At 44.1% G+C, this 20,419-nt stretch overlaps 1 protein-coding gene across 2 annotated transcripts in view; it reads left to right on the plus strand.

Moving 5' to 3' along the window:
- The window catches only part of CPS1 (carbamoyl-phosphate synthase 1), a 93,321-nt gene that overhangs the window by 12,144 nt on the left and 60,758 nt on the right, over nucleotides 1–20,419 (plus strand). For both annotated transcript variants that reach the window (XM_040561827.1, XM_040561828.1), the window contains exons 3-14: nucleotides 314–458; nucleotides 1,543–1,632; nucleotides 2,296–2,352; nucleotides 4,712–4,804; nucleotides 8,422–8,511; nucleotides 9,533–9,661; nucleotides 10,077–10,183; nucleotides 10,598–10,739; nucleotides 12,904–12,981; nucleotides 14,389–14,487; nucleotides 15,179–15,274; nucleotides 18,772–18,961. In XM_040561827.1, coding sequence (XP_040417761.1) covers nucleotides 314–458; nucleotides 1,543–1,632; nucleotides 2,296–2,352; nucleotides 4,712–4,804; nucleotides 8,422–8,511; nucleotides 9,533–9,661; nucleotides 10,077–10,183; nucleotides 10,598–10,739; nucleotides 12,904–12,981; nucleotides 14,389–14,487; nucleotides 15,179–15,274; nucleotides 18,772–18,961 — 1,316 coding nt within the window. The remainder of the gene's footprint in view (nucleotides 1–313; nucleotides 459–1,542; nucleotides 1,633–2,295; nucleotides 2,353–4,711; nucleotides 4,805–8,421; nucleotides 8,512–9,532; nucleotides 9,662–10,076; nucleotides 10,184–10,597; nucleotides 10,740–12,903; nucleotides 12,982–14,388; nucleotides 14,488–15,178; nucleotides 15,275–18,771; nucleotides 18,962–20,419) is intronic.

The raw sequence follows: 20,419 nt of genomic DNA on the forward strand, positions 1-20,419 counted from the left end.
AAGCCCCAGCTGTCATCTGTGGTTCAAGCGATATGTTAAATCGTAAGGGGTCCGAGTCGAATAGCTCTCGTGCTTTTCTTCGATGAAGCAGGAGAAGCAAAAGCCTTTCCTTGTTCTTGGTGTCAAATGCTTAATTGCAGATAGCAAAGATGAGGTGTATTCACAAGTGTGCTTGCTACTAAGGATGTTTTCACATAACTACTGTTTTTGTCTTTTGTCATATGAGAAATCAAAGCTGTCCTCTCACTGGCTCTTTTATTTTCTTTTCAACTCCAGAACAACATACTTTTTCTTCTGTTGCTTCTTCATCTAGATACACTGAAGCCTTGACAGATCCCAGCTACAAAGGACAGATTCTTACTCTGGCTAACCCCATTGTTGGGAACAGTGGGGTGCCTGACACAGCTGCCTTGGACGAAATGGGCCTCAGGAGGTTTCTGGAGTCCGATGGAATCAAGGTAATGGTGGCAACGCAGGAGCTGAGCGAAGGACGGTGCTAGCAGCCTGAGTGTGTGAATGTGTGTGCGCATGTGCAAGAATTTACTGGCACCTCATAGAAGTTAAAATAAATCAAAGATACTCAACTTTTCTCTTTCTTCCTCTGGGTGTTGTCTTCTGGAGAAATGCTGGCAAAAGGTAATCACTGTGCTTTCTGCATCTGGCTATGCGCTGTCTGGAAGTGGTGTGTTTCCCCTCAATGGTACAAATGACACAGTTTTTGTGAACTGCTCCCCTTGATGGCTCTTTTTTTCCTCACATTCATGTCTGCTTCATATTTATCTGGGTTTGTCCAGGACTGGTTTCCACAGGGAGAGCAAATGCTGTTAAGAATGAGAAGTTTCTCTGTGTAGAAACTCTTTTCCATATGCCTGTTCTGCCACAAATAGGGGAGGTGATACCTGTGTGAAGAAGGCTGTCCTTACTAGTGCAGGAACTAGTTTGTGCTTTGGTGACAGGGCACATGGGCTAAGATCAGGACTGTGTCCACGCTGTTGTGGCAGTACTGAAAAATGAAATAAAACCCGTGTAATTGCAGAGCCAGTGAAATGTTTTATCTGTCCTGAGGTGAAATGACTCCTTTATAAACTATCTAACTCCACTGGAAAATGAAGTTGACTTTTGAAATGAAATGTCACTAAGAAAGTGAAAAGCTTTCTTAAAAAAATGAATCAAAATGGAATGTTTTGTCTTGTCTTAAACTTCCATTTCCTTTCTAACAAGAACTGTTTTCTTCTTTCAATGTAATTTGCAGTTTTAGTTACTTGGAAGCCACACTATTCTATGGATTTCATAATTAAAATGGCCTGGGTACATTAATGACAAGCTGCTGATGTCTTCACCCCTTTGCCTGGTATCTCTTCTATGCTCTCCCACTGTGCAGTATCAGGTTTGCTGTCTTTTTGTTCTGTCAGAACAGCCACACCAAGTCTGCCTGGCATTGTGTCTTACGTGATATGGTTTGCAGTGGATGAATGTACCAGAAGGCACACGGCTAGTACAGAGTGATTCTTCACTGCAAAATCACATTTCTTCTCTCTGCAGGTTTCAGGTTTGCTGGTGCTGGATTACAGCAATGAGTACAGTCACTGGCAGGCTGCAAGGAGTCTTGGGGAGTGGTTGCAGGAAGAAAAGGTGAGAAATCCAGGGATAACTACGTGAAGAGAACAGGCCTGTGTGTCTGGGAACAAGGGAAAGAACAACCAGCTTTGAGCTGCTAACCACTTTTCTCTTGAGATGTCTTCACCAGTCTGTACTGGGCTTGTTCTGTGTTCCTTAGTTCTCTGGTTCTTTGGGGATGTTTGGTTCTTAATAAAAAAACAATCCACGTTCAATTATATTCCAGCATCTCATCAGATGTTTCTGTACTGCTGCTCCTAGTGACTGCCACAGTGGTAACCTCGAGCTGTTAGCTGCAGGAAACCCTCTGACTCGAAGCGGCGGGAGTTGAGGATATGCCAGTAGAGTGCAACTGACTTGTAACAGCTGGGAGGGTTAGGTGCTCAGGAGGAAGGAAAAATGTGGCTCAGAAATGAGACCAATATTTGCCATATAAGCTTTTTATTTTGAGCTTTCTAGTGCAGAAACTAGAAGTCTTGAAGAACCAAGCTATTTATGAGTGGGGAGTAGGGAGGAAAGGTAAAGAACTGCAAGTGGGGCAGCCTTGGCAATAGAGCTGCTAAGAGCCAGAGCCCTTTAACAAAGGGCACGTTCTTCTCAGCAAAGTGGTCTGGCTGTTGTCTTCATGTGCCTTAGCTGCTTGTTCTCTAACTTATATTTCTCTTTTGATTTCTTCAGGTGCCTGCTCTCTATGGGATCGATACCAGAATGTTGTCCAAATTAATTCGTGACAAGGTATGATCCCCTTCCCTCGATTCAGTTTCATTAACCTTGCTGTTTTCTGGGACATTTTTCTAACAGTGCAGCAAACCTGAGGTAGCAATGCTACTGCTGGGTTGCCTTGACCTCAGGTGCTGCTCAGATCCCCATGCTCTTCCAAAGGTTCTGTGTTTCTTATTCCACATGAGAGTGAACCAGCACGTGCTGATGTACATGAAACTCCTTTGGTAGTTGTGTCAGACACAACAGGTAGTAGTGTCACCTGCCTGTTGCCTCAGGTAGTAACAGAGATGGCAAAAATTCTGTGATATCTTGTGCATGTTAGTTCATAGACAGCACCAGCTTTGGTCAATGGAAACTTTCCGGTCCCTCAGAGACTTAAGGAATGGCTACGTTAACCTAACCTGGATTCCTAACTCAGGCTGGTTTTCTTTGACTGAAACCTTTCATTATTTTTAATAGCCATTACTTTTCTCTGGTTTCTGAGAGCTGACAATTGAAGGACATCAGTACGATTATGTTACTGAATGGAAGGTGGTGTTAAGGTACTTTCACATCTGCTCAGTGATCAAAGCTGTTCTGAAGGTAAATTGTTGTGCCTCGGAGGCTTTTCTTTTGTAACGGATTATTTGAAGCTACTCTTTTCTTCAGTTGACCAGTCTGCAATCTGTAGTGCAAGTCCACTCCCCCATTCATTCCACAACCAAAATATGAATGACCCAGCCTGAATAGAGGAATATTTGTGGAAATGAATTCTGATGGGAAGATAAGGGTTTGTCCTGCTCTTACAGACAGCAGACAAGTGCAGTTTAATGCAATGGAAAACGGCAATACATTTTTCTGCTTTCTTGAGACATACCGTTTAATGGATCCATGTTCCTTTCATCCAAAGTAAATACGCTTTCAGTGTTTATCCAGTAGCTTATCAGACAGTGTAGAGCAGTAATGCCCATTATAGTGGGACTCTGAGTGGTATTGGTTTATGGCTTTTAAAATAGTGGATAATGTAGCTTTGTCTCTTAGACTTCTCAGTCAGATTAGGGAAACAAACAAAAACTTTATAACTAGACATGGAATGAAATATTAATTGGGGGAGAGAACAGGGCTTTATTGTGACAAATGCAGAAATGAACAGCAATTTGTTAAAGCTACTCTAAAGATAAATGCAGAGCACCATTTGGCTGAGTAATCCAGTGGCAAGGTAAGACAGACTATTAGTGAGAAAGGCTTTAGGGCTTTGTCATCAGCTTTTACGGGACTGGCTACGCAGTGGCACTCGGTAGTTTCTGTGGCTCCCAAGAACTTGACTTCTTTAAGGTGATGCTGACTTGCTCGGCTGTGATGCACACAAAGCAGTTTGGAGCACCTTGTGGTGTAAGATGCCACCTCAAGGTGACGAAGAATGTCAGTCACTGTTAAGATCTGTCTTCAAAACTTACCCTTAATAGTGCACATGGCAATGCAAGGTCATGACACTTCCCTGTCTTAAGAAGCTGGCAAGGATACTTCAAGTATGACCAACCATGGAAGTATCTCAAGGAAGCATCACTAAAGCCAATGAGCAGTCCCAGCCTTCACAGGGCAAGCTGAATGTCGTGTGTTTTATCTTGACGGTGTGATATGTTAAGAGTTATCACAAAACACTGACTTCTTCTGCTTCACCATCCCCTTCCATCCTTGGAAAGTTCTGTATTGCACACCCTGTCCCCATGCTGAGAAGAGTTTAACCCTAGGTTAATCCCACTTATTCCAGGAGTGGAGCAAAGCCAAAATGGGGATTTTTTTTCCACTGAACTTTAATGAACAGAACACAGAGTAGGATGTGCTGCTGGCAGATCAAGGGTGTCCTAGCTTCTGTGAGGTGATAACAGCAGTAAAGAGCAGAGCTTGCTGGAGGTGATTTTTTTTTTTTTAACAGATTATTCAGCGAACAGCTGTGCTGACCTGCCTCCCACACAGCTTTGCTTTTACAGCTCTGCTGCCTTATAGCTATCCAGAGTATGTGGCTGAAGACCTCTCAGTGGGTGTCTAAAACCAAAAAGCTGCAAACTGCCTTGGGGATTACTCCCAGATCTTATTTGGGGATCTGAAACCTGATCCTCTTGGAAGGCAACCTGTTTTACTGTTATTAGACGGCTTGCCAAGCTGTTTACAGATTTTACTGGTGGCACTGCCTCTCCTCAGAAGAAGGATGTTGAAATTTGTTTTTAATACTAGGAAGGGATCATAAACTTCTGAAGATGCTGGAGGTGGCTATAAGCTGTCAAGAAACCATCTCTAACAGCTGTTCAGGTTGCTGTGCCTGTCAGCACCTTGCCCCAGTGTTCACAGCTTCTTTACTTGTGCTTCTTTGTTTACTGGTGTATTTCCACAGGGCACAGTACTTGGGAAGATTGAATTTGAAGGTCAACCCACAGAGTTTGCAGACCCAAATAAGCAGAACTTAATTGCAGAAGTTTCAACAAAGGTGAGAATTTTTTCTAGTCCCAGGTCTATGCACTACAGGTACTAACTGCTCCCCATTTGCTCTGGGGATCATCCAATTTTTCTAAACAATCTGGGGACCTTTTTTAAACCATTCACCTTTCTAGAGCTTTGGAGGGCTGTGACCTCAACATGGTCCTTGTATGGTCCCTGTGGCTTACTAGGTGCTGTGCTGAAGCTGTAAAATAGGCTACATTGAGCTGGATGTACTCTGAACAGTGCTCTGATCAGGGGACTGTCTGTTCCGAAGACAGGACTGAGAAGTATTGGGGATACAGTTAGACCTGGTGTGGTGGGCACACTTTCAAACAACTAACCAAAAGAAAGGTTGCTTTACTTGAATGAATTTCAGGAAAGCTCACATTTGATAGCTTGTGCTCAGGCATAATTCTGTTGAGGTGATTCCAGAAGGTATTTGTAGGCCTCAAAAACAGACCAGCATAGGAGTTCCCTGGCTCTAATATTGCTGGCATTAGCTGCTTTTTGTATAGCTGTGAACTGAACAGCAGCTATGTTTGTACTCCTGTTAGCAGGACATGCAAACTGTGCTCAACCACAAGCTGAGAAGAGCACTGTAACTTACCAGGTCATAGTAAACCAGGCTTACACTAAAAATGGTAACAGTTCTTCTACCAATGCAAGGATCAATGTCTTGAATCGTGGACCCTTTGGGGTTTTAATTATAGGATAGAGTGCCATAGGTGCATTGACTGAGGTGACAACTGAGCATGAGTCCCATTTGCAAATTCCATGCTTACTGTGATGCTTGCAATTCCTTTAAGATCACTGAGGCTGTGGAAGAGCTCTGCAAATAATTGCTTGTGTACAGTTCCTCACACAAGCTGATGTGTGAGTGGCATGGGTGGGAAATTGAAGTGCAAGCCTGAAGCCAGGCTTGGATTTACAATACTAACAGGTTACCTGAAATGCTACTGGAATGCACAGGCAGCCTTGCAAGTCAGGGATCTCGCCAACTTATGTCATGCCTCCACTGTATTTTGAGTTAGGTCCTTGTTGCTACACGGAAATATGGCAGTTGCTTATTGAGGTGTTTGTGATCTGTAATTGCAAGATGCAGGTGAAGTCATTTTGAGCAGTAACTTAGCAATAGGTAAGGTTGCTGATGCTAAACTCAGCAATTACTAAGACAGAATTGCTCTAAAGATGCTGAAAATGGCTTCTAAAAGGCGATATAATAAGATTAACGGAGCTTTGGTGATCTTATTATGTTTATAACTTCATTTTGTAGGCTTAAAAAGCAACATCACAAATGAAGCTGACAATGAAGTAAGCTGTTCAGTGTTGGTAGTTACTGGCCAGGATAATCTATCTGTTTCTAAACAGCTATTTTTGTGTTAATCAGAATACAGTAAGACCTGCTCATCAGTTGTACCTTTGGAGTGATTTTAATCATTTATTTTTTTCTTCCTGTCCCCCACATCTTTAGGTATTAGTGATATAGATTCTATAGACTAACACTACTTATACAGGGCAGGGAATGTAGAAAACTGCCAGTGTTTTGCAGGAACTTTTGTTGGAGATTTATTTTGGTGCCTGTGATGTTCGGGGTCGTGGAGCATATGAGAGGTATTTAAACGCTTGAAACTAATAGGTCACTTCTATCTACACGTATAGTCCCATGTAGTCTTTTTGCTGTCACGACTGTTGCCAGCAGGAGTTTCTCTTCTCCCTGACTGCTGGCTCAGAACCTTCCCGCATCATCCTCTCAGACTGGGAAGTTTTTTATAGGTTGTGCTGTGACCACATGAGGGAAATCCTCTGGCTTTAGAAGGAATATATTTTAACAGTTCCCTGCTTGAGTTTCTGGTCTAGCTTCTGCGTAGGCATACTCTCGACCAGGTGTAGGGGTCAGTGCTCTGCAGTACAGAGGAAGAGTAAGTGTGAGAAGTGGGGGAAGGCTTGTGAAGACAGCAGCACCTAAAATCAGTTGGGAAAGGTGTTAACAAATCATAGCCTAATTAATTGGACAGGGGGAAGTTTTGAGGAGGAGGCAATTAAAATAACTCAAAGAAGTTTTGTTCCACAATTCTCTCTGGCCCTTAGAACAGCCAAGGAGAACATCTGAGGGAGATCTTTGGTTCATAGTGTTTCACAGATTTTTTTTAGTAGGGGTGTTGTGAGGAAATGAGGAGTCCCCAAAAGGGAGATGGCTTCTCGCACCCCGGCTCTTTCACCTCTGCTCCTGAAACGGCAGGCAGTCACTCCTGATGATGATCCGAGACGTCCTCACACAGGACATGCACTTGCTTCCATCTTTAAAAGTCTCTTCTTGTTTTTTGAGAAGAAAACAATTAAAACAAGAACTTAATTAGGATAACACAAGGGGAGGGACTGTAATATGCTGCTAAAACTTCATCCTCTACTCCCTGTAGAGGGGATGTTTTTTCCTTCTGGCTGGTCCTAATCTCCCTTGAAAAGATTGTTTGTCACCAGCACCATGGCATATTGGGAATGGTCTTTAGCATCTTTTCATAAAGGGGCCCAGCTGTGAAATTTGAATGCCAGGGAAGCCGATTAAAAGGGAGTTTTTAGCTTACAAAAAAAAAAAAAGTGGTGTATTGCACAAGAGGAAGGACACTTTAGATAAAGTACACTTATGAATATCAACTTTCAGGAGCTGAGAATAGCTGAAGGTAAGCACAGAGTTTGCTTTTAGAAAGTAGAAGGCTGCCTTATATGCTTATTGGTGAGCGGCATCCCATGCTGGCACTAACTGCAGTTGTATAACCAGTAAAATAATTCAGCAGGCGTCAGAAAGAAGCTGTCCATAAAGATCCCAACATCAGTGCTAGAGCCATCTCTCAATGTCTCCATGTTGCAGTATCAAGACCCATAAAATAGATGGTGGTTTGGCTCCATCATCTTCCATCCTGGTTGCAACCAGGAAGGATAAGTGGGTGTACTGAAATGGTCCAGAGGCAGGGGATGTGTAGTGACAATTTACTTTGTGGGATGGGAACAACAGCTGGAAGAGAAGGTGCCAGAAGTGTAGTCTGATGTGTACAACTGCTGGTGCCACATGAACATATGTGATGCTCAGTGGCACCCACTGGAGGTCTGTCGCAGAATATATCATATCCAGCCACGCCGTGCTTTGGTCCTGCTGTGACTGGAGGCTCAGGGTTGTGTTTAATGTGATGGAGCCACAGCTGGTGGTCGTGAAGCAGCCTTGCTCCACTGGCATCAGCACGATGACTTCCCTTCAGCTGGAAACCTCTCCCCATGTATCTGGCAATTCGACTGGGCTGCAATGATCTGTGAGAACTGACTTGCTACTTCACTGCTAATGAGGTGAAACACTGGAAAAAAGGTTGTCATTAGCTATGGAAACAAGTGGTTTCTTAGGGATTGCTGTTACTGCTGTAATCAACAGTATATAAAATGGTATTGTAACTTTTATTTTAACAAAGAAAATATGAAGTGTTAACATGTGTGGTACTTCTGGAGATTTCTTTGTAAGTGGACTGTTAAGCACCAGTTGCTGCATGTTGGTGAAGAGTTATTTTGCTGCTCACCTTCCCTGTGTTTTGGGGGGCAGGAGGTGATCTGTCATTTACAGCATGGCCTTTCTTTTTGTAGGAAGTCAAGGTATATGGCAGAGGGAATCCAATTAAAGTTGTAGCAGTTGACTGTGGGTTGAAGTACAACATTATTCGTCTGCTGGTAAAGGTAGGTCAGTGCTTTATATCCTTATTTCCTGTTTTGCTTTGATAAGAACCTTGCCTGTACTTGGTAGCTTTCCTTTCGGCTGGACACATTCATTCCAGTAGCAGTCTCCCTCCTAAAATGAGGTACAGGTGGTTTTGTTTTTAGGATGATTTTTATGGACTGTGAGGTGTTTTCTGAATTTGATGCATGGTATTGAGGGGGGTGAGGAAGAGGAATTGTGCAGCAACCTTTCAGCCTTGAGGAATCCCAGAAAGATGATCTTTAGAGAAGCTCTGGTGCCTTGTCTCTTAAGAACAACCAACCCAACATTGTCAAAAATGAATAAATGGGAAGAATTTTGCAGTGAGAGTGGTTGGTGAATGGCTGAAACAGGGAACCAGAAAAGTTGTGGAATGTCTGTCCCCGAAGATGCTGAAAACTGCCCTAAAGTGGAAGTCACCCCTGCTTTGAGCAGGGATTGGACCAGATGACCTCCTGAGCTCCCTCCAGCCAAACTGATTCTTTAATTCTAGGATTCTTTGAAAATCTTTTCCTATTGTTAGCACTGAGATGAAGCAGTCCTTACTTCTCTAGCCGTACAGGAGGAATGAAGGTGGTGTCCTCTTATTCTCTAGATGCACAAGGTTTACTTGTTTTCTAGTTACTGTGTATGTTCATCCCCTTTTAGGTGTGCAGGACTATTGCTGGCATGTTGTAGAGGCTGAGAAGCCCTGTGTTAGCAGTTAGGATGAATGCAATGTGTAAAAGTGAATGTGTTATTTGTGTATACACACCTCTTTTGCATTCAGTTACTAACTTTTGATCTCATTAGTGAATTTCAAAAATACTTGGCAAACACTGAGGTGGCTCAAAGATGAAAAATCGTAGCAGGCTTGTGGAAATAATCTGGACATAATTAATAATAGCCTCGTTATCGTTCCTGACAAGGGAACGGCTGAAATCCCAACTCAGCCTGCAGACGTGCATTCATTTGTTCCTTTGCTCCCCTCATTGCTTGTCTTTCCCTTTGATTTTCTCCCAGCGAGGTGCCGAAGTACATCTGGTTCCATGGGACCATGATTTTATCAGCATGGAGTATGATGGCCTCGTAATTTCTGGAGGTCCAGGGGATCCGATGAATGCCCAGGAGGTGATTCAGAGTGTCAGAAAGGTAGAGTATGATAGCCACAGGCCATTTTTTCATGTTTATTTGCCTTCTTTTCCAAGTGTCTGAGGTCTAAACAGTTGGTCCTTCAGCACCTTTGTGACCTTGTGAAAGAAGAGCCTTGATTTCACAGTGCTCCCATTTGAAATAATGTCATGCTTTAATGTAAAGCATCCTTGCTCATTCCCCTTGAGTAGACCGAGACACCAAGCTGTGCTCTGAGCTTTCCCTCTGAGGAGAGGAGGAATCTTTCCTTTATAGGCTGTTGCCAGCCTTGCATTCCACTCTTCCCCTCTCCACTTCCCAAAGGCTGTGTGGCTGCTGTGAGGGAAGTGCAGCAGGGCTAGGAGCGTAGCTTGGGTTATGCTGGAAGTGCTGAACAGTGACACTCCAATAGCTTTTGAAAACCTTTTCATTACAGGTGCTGGAGAGCAATCGCCCAGAGCCTCTGTTTGGAATTAGCATGGGGCATGTGATCACTGGAATAGCAGCCGGAGCTACTTCCTACAAGATGCAGATGGCCAACAGGTACGGCATCTCGTCTGCTCCCCGGGGCCCAGACAGACCAGCTCAGTGCTGCACACACAGCAGCAGTGCTTTGCTTCAAAGTGCCTTAACAGGAGCTAGCTTGGCAGTAATGTTATTTCTTCATTCTTGCCATTCTCATCTGCCTTTAATTTAAACTGCCATGGTGTGCATTGCTTTTTTTTTTTTGAAGGTGCTTCATTGAGTTTGAGTAACTGGTCCCCCACCAAACTGAAGGACAGCAAAGTTTCTCCCAGGATTTATCATTTTGAGAATGGCTACCAGTCTTGAACAGCTACTGCTGAACTGCTATGTATAGTTCCTCAGCTATGAGTCCCTCCTAATTGTGGCTTTTAGACATATCCAGCACTTCTGTCCTCTGTTCTGTGACCCTTTCCTTCTCCCTTTCTCTTTCAGAGGACAGAACCAGCCTGTCCTGAATGCAGTGAATGGACAGGCCGTCATCACTGCTCAGAACCACGGTTATGCCATCGACAGCTCTACCCTCCCACCTGGCTGGAAACCTCTCTTTGTCAATGCCAATGATCAAACAAATGAGGTGAGTGCATGCTTTCTAGATAGCTACGCATAGCAGCCTCTAGTAAACAAAGACTGTCTCACTTTATTTTCCCTCCTTGAAGCTTGCTATCAGGTTACAATTAGTCCTCAAAACTAAACTTGATGACATGGCCCTTTACTCGGGGTCCTGCCTTACAGCCCCAAAGGGGGTGAACCATTATCTCTGTCCATGCTAGCCCAACGCGTAGGACTGCAGCAGTGACCTCACGATTTCCCTGGAAGTGCTGCCTTATTAACTTCTGTGACTTCCACACTGCAAGGGTGCTAGCCTGTGCCACTGTAATGTTGTGTCAGTTCTGTTTTATACTGCACAGAAAAGGGATATTACTGGAGTCTGATTTGTTTTGTTAATGTAAATAGAATCCAAAGGCCTAAAGATCAGGAGGGAGACAGGTAACTGCCTCTAGAGAACGATTTACAGGATCTGATGAAGAGGCCTCATGCCAAGTAATGCTCCGTGTGGAGGGGTCTTCTGTTTCGTATAAATGCCCCACATTGAGTCTGGCAGAATGGACAGTGCTGCTCTGGCATATCCCGGCTATACTTTGCAGGATCAAGGAGCAGTAATTTCCAGCTGATTGTTTGAGAGTAAGATTGTTGTTCATCACTTCGTGTTGTCTTTGTCCTTGCAGGTGTATTTAAGCAGAGACAAATGTTGCCAAACAAGGTATTAATACAAAGGATTTACAAGTGTCATTCAGTTTTTGAAGTGACTTTGTTTTGGCTGTGTTGGCACACTGAACCCTTCCATTCTCAGGCCTTTCATGCTTGCTTTAGCTGAATTTTGGGGACAAATGTCATGGTGTTTTTGCTTAAATCAGGTGGTAAGGCTGGACATGCTTCTTCTGGATCTAGAAGCATGATATTCTTTTATGTGACCTGAACAAAGCATTTCTGCAACCCCCAAAGCAGCATCAGGCTCCTAAACCTTTATAGATTTGTCCATATGGTGGAGAGGGACAAGAGACATTGCAGTTCTAGCATGGGGTGCACAAACAGGAACAGGACTGGATGGGCTCTCCTCTGCAGTCTGCATTCCTCTATTTGGAAGAGAAGAAACATTTCCTGTGACCGACCTGACACAACACAGTTGGACAGAGCCAGCACAGGTTTCTAAATACTGACAAGCCATGGAGTGAATATATTTTGAAAAGGTGTTAGTACAGAACTAGAAATAACATGAGCATTCAGGGAAAATGTGGCAGACTCAGGATGTTCTTTACTCTGAGGGCAGTAACTCTTACTGTGGGCAGGAGCTCATCTCATATCCCTGTCTTATCCCTGCAGCCCGGGATGGCACTGTTACTCTGTAGGAGCTGCTGGGGCTCCTTTGCCCATTCGTGAGGGTAACAGGTTTATATCTGAGCTATTTTTTCCGGGATTCTCTCTTAGAACCTCGGTTTCTTCCATCTGGAATCAGGGGCCATGAGCAGTGACAGCTACAATGTAGTCTGCCAGTGGACTGCACTGCCTGGTGCTGTCAGGCCATGCAAATGAGAGATTTGTTTTGCCTGGCTCCAAGTGGAAATACAAGCACCATCTCCAAACTCAGCTTAGGTCTTTCATACCATTGCTCATCCAGAGCAGTGGTCCCACTTCGTCACAGGCCTGCAAATGACCCAGGGCATGGCCTCGTGTCAGCATTTGAAGTGAGTTATGGAAATATAAAGAGCATGACCAAAATTTCTTTCTTCTGTAACAGCACCAGCCAGATCAGAGCAGTAAAAACAGTGAAACAGCCTTCTTCAAAGTGATCTTTTACTTGCTTTGCATGTTTTTGCTTCTTTGCCTGGTCCGGGATCCCCTCTGGAGGGAGACCAACCTATCTGTTCTGCTAAGTGCATGCAATTTAGTAGGGTTTGCTACTGTAATGGAAGTGATGTCTCTACCATGCTTCTCAGCCACGCACAGCTCAGTGGGTAATGCACGCATTGGAACATGAGCAGAAGAGCAAAAGGCTCCATAGTAAGGCTCCTCAAGTAGGACATAGTTTGAAGACTGTGCATGAAACAGGTTTCAATTTGGCAGCCACTATAAACATCTCAGCCCCTTGGCCTTCAGTGCTTACAGGGATAAGATCTGGCTTTCTGCTCTCTTGCCTACTTGCAAAGAGTCATCTACGATGATTGTTTTTATTCCCGCAGGGAATTATGCATGAGACCAGACCAATTTTCACAGCACAGTTCTACCCAGATGCAAATCCCGGGCCTACAGACACAGAGGTATTGTATGAGGATTGATTTGGGCTTGCTTTTAGGGGGCCCGGGGAGTGCAGATACGTATCAGCTACAATAACAAGTATTTATGTTGTCGATGGTCCTAAATCTTGTTTTCAGAGAAGTCAGAATCCTCACAGAGGACCCAGTCATGCATAGGCTTGTGTCTGCTTAGCTTGATCCACAGCTAATTACAATCAGCAGCAAGGCGTCTATTGACTTCTGTGTGCTTTGGATCAATGATTCCATTCACATGATGTGCATGCTTTGAGTCCTGGTGGGATTATTTGTGTGTTGGAAGTTACTGAAGTGCTTAAGGCTTTGCAGGATCAGGCTCAAATCTCTTGTACCTGGGGCGATTGCAAAAGGAAAAGGATTTCATCTTACAGAAAAAACACTAGCCAGATGTTTTGTAATAAAATCATTAACTTTCTAATACATTTTAGTTCCACTTTCAAATTTTATAATTACTGTAGAGTTATGTAAATGAATTCGCACTTCCTCACTCTGGTTCTCCTAAGTGAAATGAAATTTTAATCCCCCATCTGTGACTTCGCACAAATTCTATAACAACTGGTTGCATAGTCACAGAGTATGACTAAGCAGCAGCAGGGGATGTGGAAGGCAGAGAAAGTGCATCTGAACAGAAATACACTTGGCGTTTCTTGAGAAGGTGGAAGAATACGTGGAAGTGCTTATTTTAATCTTAATTTGATGTTGTTGATTAAACCTGCAAGTAAATCTCTTGATATCAAGACGTTTCCTACCAATCTGACCTGTAAATCTCAGAGAATGTGAAACAACCCTCGGCTCTGGCTTCTCCAAGTATGTGCACTTCCACTGCTTGGATGGATTTGGGAACCTGGACCCCTTGTGGGCCCCATCAGTCAGGTGCAGTCACAGCGTGCCTCGCTGTGTCCTGCTGCTGCTTCTCCTGTGGGATGAGGCACATGGAAGCTGGAGAAAACTTCCCTCACAGCTGCTCTGGGATCTCCTCTGGAGGGACCAAACAGCTGACACTTAGACACACCTGTTCAGACCCCAGCTCTGTAGCAGACTCCATTCCACATGGCTCGCTTGAGCTAGTTAAGCATCTGCTTTTCTGTATTTTAGCTTTCAATGCACACTCTTTCCTTATGCTGCCAGCCATATATAAGCAGAGCTCACAGACATGATTTATAAGTGTTTTCTCCCTGATATGACCGCACTTTCTTGAATGCAGCTTTGTCAGATACAGCAAAGTCATTATAAATAATGGTCCCCTCTTCTCTGGTGGTATGAATGTGCCTTCAGAAGGCAGCGGAGCAGAGTTGATAGCTTGAGCTCACAAATGGCCTGTTTTTTTTTCCTTCTTTGCATATTATTTGTTTAGTTCCACTTTGGAGATTAAATTCATGTGTTTATTTTTCCTAGTTCCTGTTTGACTCATTTATTTCACTGGTAAAGAGAGGGAAAGGCACTACCATTGCTTCGGTCCTGCCCAAGGCTGGAGCAGCAGCTTCTAGAGTGGAGGTCAGTGCACAGATGCTCTTTGTTCCTGCCTGTCAGTAAGGCTAGAAGCGTGCTGACTCCTGCTGAACCCACCGTACTAAATGGCATAAAAAGCAGGCCATGGAGGTCAGAGGATTCCTCCCTGTACAGAAGGCCTGTCCTAGAGTCATCTAGCTTTTCTTGTGTTGTTGACTCCCTTTTCTTTTGGAAATTTGTAAGATCTGACATTTTGTGTATTTTTCTTTCTAGTTCTCCCAAGAAAGGTGCTCTCACAGCAGTATAGGAGGTGCCCAGGGGTAATCCAGCCATGAGATCTTGTGCCAGCATCATAAATTGATGCCCTGTTGCTTGGCAAAGAAGTCTGAAATACCTAGCGTGAGCTGAATTTCAGACAGTTTTGCTATCTTAGAAGGCAGCTGGACTTTGTGGTCAGCCAAAATGAGGCATGGTTGTCTATGAGCACATGATAAAATTAACACATGTATTGCATGCCTTATGCATAAGCTGTGTTTCTCTAACCAGAGGGATATGGGACAATTCCTGTAGAAATATTCTTACAAGTAAAAACTGCAGAGTTCTTGGAGGTGACTTTTATTTTCTTTTTAGAACTTAAGATTTTTAATTTGAGACTGTTCTGTGCTGCACAGTCTCTGTTCATTTTGCTATCCACCACCATGGGACTGACTTTTTCCATACTGTTTCACACCTCTAGGTCTCCAAAGTTCTCATTCTTGGATCCGGGGGCTTGTCCATCGGTCAGGCAGGGGAATTCGATTACTCTGGATCTCAGGCTGTGAAAGCCATGAAGGTGAGACAGATACTTCAGAAATGCTAACTTTAATTTATTTTCCCTTGTCACAGTGAATGTTTGTCCAACTCTGTTATTGCAGGGGCAGGGAAGCTGGCAGAACAAATAATAAAATTACCCATTTTTGGTTTATGAATTTGTTGGTTGTGTGATCTGAGTTAACCACTCAGAATTATCGACTGAAGAGCGACATTCTTGAGGTTTCCATTTCAGCCTTCAGATGGTTTGTTATTTTTGTTGTGTGACTGATCACTCCAGGCTTGTCATATTGTCCTGCACTCTGGTCGAATGAAGAGAAGGAATATGGTTAGCAACACCTGAGCTGAAATCACTGAAACTTGTGGTGTGCTGACAGTGCAAGGCAGACAAATAATAACAGCAGCAGAGCAGTTGGCTGCTATCAAGACCATTATGCAAAAGATTTTGAACCCCTTATCAAAAAAAATGTGTTTATTTTAAATGGAATGAGTGCTTTAAAGTTCACATATGCCAAGTTTTGTTTCCAGAATGAATTCATAATTTTGAAAGGAATAAATGAAAAGTCATCCTTTTGGATGACTTTTGTCCAATAAACTTAATATCCCACTTCTGAAGTCCCCTTTCTGAAGCCTGGAGGGCTTTATTATTCTCCTAATTTGAAGAAGGAGAGACTGTATGGGTCCGTCTGACAGAATCAGAGCAGTTATAGCTGCTGCCCTCAGACAAGGTGATTACTGTGATCTGCACTGAAGCTAACTAAAGTCAGGGCCATTCTATTCCCGTGCTGACCCTGGAGTCAGCAAAGGGGAAAAAATCAATTACAGTAATCTTAAATACAGTCTGGGGTAGGTCTGCATCGGTCTTAATGTTACAACACATCTTGTATTGTATGTGCTTTGTGTCCTGTATTGCTATTGCTGGCTGCTAGCTTGAAGTGTCCATGTTGTCAAGATGATGACAAGTTAGGAGTGGAGGATCCCAGAGCTGGTGAGTGCAGATAATGACCTGGGTTGGACAAGAGGCCTCTCTGTCCCTTCTTCCCCTTCTTTTCTCTTTCATCCTTCAAACTCAGCTCTGGTTTGTTGGGGAAAAAAAAGTGTTTTTTTTTTTTTTGTGTGTGTGTTGTTTTATTTTTTTAATGATAAATCTCCCTAGCTTGACCTCCCACAGTGCTCTTTCCCTTCCTGCGGCCACCAGCCAGCTGCTCTGATCTGCTGCAGGCTAATCAGCCATTCCAGCAGCAACGCTTGCTCTTCCTGACCTTGCCTCTGGCAGTGTGATTTACAGCTGCATGCAGGAGAGAAGGCAGTTGGTCAGTAGCTGCCAGGAGAAAGCTGCAGAGCATGGATGGGAGAGAACAGGGACAATTAACAGGAGACAAAAAAAAAAAAGAGATTTCTTTCCCCTTAGACATCTTAGTTTTATTTTCATTTAAAAAATCGATATTGATTCTCACTGCTGGATGTTCTGATTCACTCTGCTATGCATTGCTGTTCTTCCTAGTCTGCTGGATGCCAGGTCCTTACAAGAAGGTGCTGCAGTTTACATTCAGTCCTACACAGTTACGTGTGTGCCTCTTTTTAGAGTAAGACCCCATGGAGCTGGGGCTGCCCCAGTCGGTGAATTTGTATTTGCAAGAATGTTCATTGAAGGCAGGAACAAACTATGGAGAGGGAGGCCAGGAAGCATCTGTGAACAGCGGAGCGTGGCTCGTGGTCATCTGAAAAATCTTCGTGATTACTTGGGCTGGCGATTCTCCCAACTGTTCTGTGTACAGGTGGCTATTGCACAAAAGGAAGAATACTTCAGGAAGACTCCATTATTAATTTGCTGTTTTAATTAAGTTGTGATAAAGATCTCCAGCTAGGATGGGTGGACATTGTGCATAGTGTTATGTGCATACAACAACAACAAAAAAGGAAAATTAAAAAGGCAGAAGTTGAAGGAAAGGGTTACAAGGGCAAACAGCAAGTGGATTAAAATCTAGAATCCCAAATAACTAGGCCTGGGGATGTGATATCAGTAAAAACTTCTCTCTTAGCACAGTGGGCATTAATTCTGCTCATTAATTATGTTCCTCATCACTGCCAGCTGGTCCTTAAGACACCTTGCCCCAGATAAGTAGGAAAGAAAAGGCTGAGATGCACAGATACACCAGCTTATTGGAAAGTGCTGTACCATTCCCCTCCCTGTTCGTTGCAGCAGAAGTATAGCTATGAATTTCTGAGCGTATTTATTAGAGAAGAATGTTATGGTCAGTGAGCTACCCTTCTCCCTCAGCACCTGCAAGAAAACTACCCAGTTTGGAGTCCTTAGTCTAAAACTGAAATCTTTTCTGTAAGGATTTTCTTTTTATTCCTTTCCCGGCTATGCACATTTTCAAGGAAAGCACAGTTCTCTGTTCAGTGGAAAAAATCCAACTTTTCTTGGGGAAAAAAAAGCATCAACAGAAATTTACAGTCAGTCTTTAAAGCAGTATTTTAAGTTATCAAGGGAAGAAGAAGAAATGTTACCCAGTAACTGAAATAAGTAATCAGAGAGAGCACTGAGTAAGAATCTCACTGCTCCAGGTGAGCTGTGTATTTGTTTCCCCAAACCAGTGGATCAAGCAATCTCAGAATGTTCTTGTGCTTTCTGTGAACAGAAGAAAAATAGTAATTTCTGTACCAGTCCCAGCAACTCTTCCATACCACTTGCTTGAGGAACGGTGGCTGACTTAATCTACCAACTCTTTTCCTCTTTCTTCTTACCTTTCTTTATTTCTGATCACAGTTCCTGTTTGTTCTGAAGGTTTCCTGTCTTGTTTCTTAGCCTTCACTATTCCTATATGTCAAATATTTCTCTTAAAATGTATTTTGCATCCATAGCTAGCTTTGTTTGTAAAGGGTTTATTCATCTGTAGAAGTTTATTGCCTTACCAGACATTGTTGGAGATTATAATGAGTTCCCATAAAAATGAGGCGTGCTTCCCAGTACGTCTTTTCAACAAAGCAGTAATGTGTTGCTCTTTATCTGCCTGTGGTTGGTGTGTTGGCTTTTTTGGGGGTTGGTTGGGTTTTGTTTTTTATTTTAAGCATGACCATATTCTGGCCTCTTTAGCCAAACTTGGTTGGCTTCCTCTTTATGCGCTGATATTTTGAGAGTAAGAAGAGTTGATCTGCCTGGCTCTGTCTTAAACTTTTCCATTGTTGAGCAAACTGTAGTGAAATTGCATCTGCAGCTGAAAGAGCTGTAAACCTCTTACTGTTATAGCAGGAAACATGATAAACTTTATTATCTCTTTATCTCAGTTTCTCATCTGTGATAGAGAAAAAAGGTTATAAAGTTTTGGCTAACCTTCCTCTTGCATATAGAGGCAGAGTTTATCTTTTAGTGCACACAATATCATGAGGAACCAGGCTTTCTACATTCTGCTGTTGATGGAGCTGCTTGTTGAACGCCTTCTGTCCTTGCTGCTGCTGTTAGCTCTTTTTCCATGTAGGCCTACCTAGCTTTAATGCAGATTTTCATTTTTTTAGGAAGAAAATGTGAAAACTGTCCTCATGAATCCTAACATTGCTTCAGTGCAGACCAATGAGACTGGCATAAAGCAGGCTGATGTTGTCTACTTCCTCCCCATCACTCCCCACTTTGTCACGGAGGTCATCAAGGCAGAATGCCCTGATGGATTAATTTTGGGCATGGGTGGCCAAACAGCTCTCAACTGCGGTGAGTACAGTACAGATGCCTCGGCAGCCCTTGCTGGCCAACTCATTGCTCTCACCACACGTTCAGCAGACTCCTCATGTGCAAATGTGCAAGACCTGTGTCTCTGTTGTGTTGCCTATAGGCACAGGCAGAGATGCTGACCATGGCAGAATGAGTAATTGCTAAGCTATGGACGTAGCATCTAATCACTATTTTCAGTACTTAAAAGTAAACCATTCTGGGAGCTCATCTCTTGGTTACCGTAGCTGAATTGGGGGTACTCAGACCATGCAGGCAGAGATCAAAAGGAAAGGTTAGCTTCAGGTTAGTCCCCCCCCGGGACTCCTTGACCCTGGCGGGAGGACAAAGGGTCTGGGAAATGGAGGGCTCCCCCCTGGTTGATGAGAGAGTGGTTCGGGAGTGTCTGAGTGGGCTCAACGCACACAAATCCATGGGTCCCGATGGGATGCATCCACGTGTGCTAAGGGAGTTGGCAGAGGTGATCGCCGAACCGCTCTCTATCATCTTTGAAAGGTCCTGGAGAACAGGAGAGGTGCCTGAAGATTGGAGGATAGACAATGTCACTCCAGTCTTCAAGAAGGGCAAGAAGGAGGATCCGGAAAACTACAGGCCAGTCAGTCTCACCTCTGTCCTTGGAAAGGTGTTGGAACAGTTTGTTCTGGATGCCATCTCCAAGCAATTGGAAGAGAAGAATGTTATGAGGAGTAGTCAGCATGGATTCACCAAGGGGAAGTCGTGCTCGACCAACCTTGTTGCCTTCTATGATGGCATCACCAGCTGGGTAGATGGGGGGAGAGCAGTGGATGTCATCTACCTTGACTTTAGCAAGGCTTTCGATACTGTCTCCCATGACATCCTGATAGCAAAGCTGAGAAAGCGTGAGATAGAGGAGTGGACAGTTAGGTGGGTTGAGGACTGGCCGAGCTCAGAGGGTGGTGATCGGCGGCGCAGAGTCCGGCTGGAGACCTGTGACTAGCGGTGTTCCCCAGGGCTCGGTGCTGGGTCCACTCTTGTTCAACATCTTCATCGACGACCTTGATGAGGGAATAGTGTCTGCCCTCAGCACGTACGCCAGTGACGCAAAGCTGGGAGGAGTGGCTGACGCGCCAGAAGGCTGTGCTGCCATTCAGCAAGACCTGGGCAGGAAGAAACCAAATGAGGTTTAATAAGAGCAAGTGTAGAGTCCTGCACCTGGGAAGGAACAACCTGACATATCAGTACAGGCTGGGGGACGACCTGCTGGAGAGGAGCTCTGAGGAGAGGGACCTGGGGGTCCTGGTGGACGACAGGTTGACCACGAGCCAGCAGTGTGCCCTGGTGGCCAAGAGGGCCAATGGGATCCTGGCGTGCATTAAAAGGAGCGTGGCCAGCAGGTCAAGGGAGGTGATCCTGCCCCTCTACTCTGCACTGGTCAGGCCTCACCTGGAGTACTGTGTCCAGTTCTGGGCTGCCCGGTAC

This window comes from Cygnus olor, chromosome 6 (assembly GCF_009769625.2).
Source record: "Cygnus olor isolate bCygOlo1 chromosome 6, bCygOlo1.pri.v2, whole genome shotgun sequence".
In the NCBI taxonomy this organism is placed as follows: Eukaryota; Metazoa; Chordata; class Aves; order Anseriformes; family Anatidae; genus Cygnus; species Cygnus olor.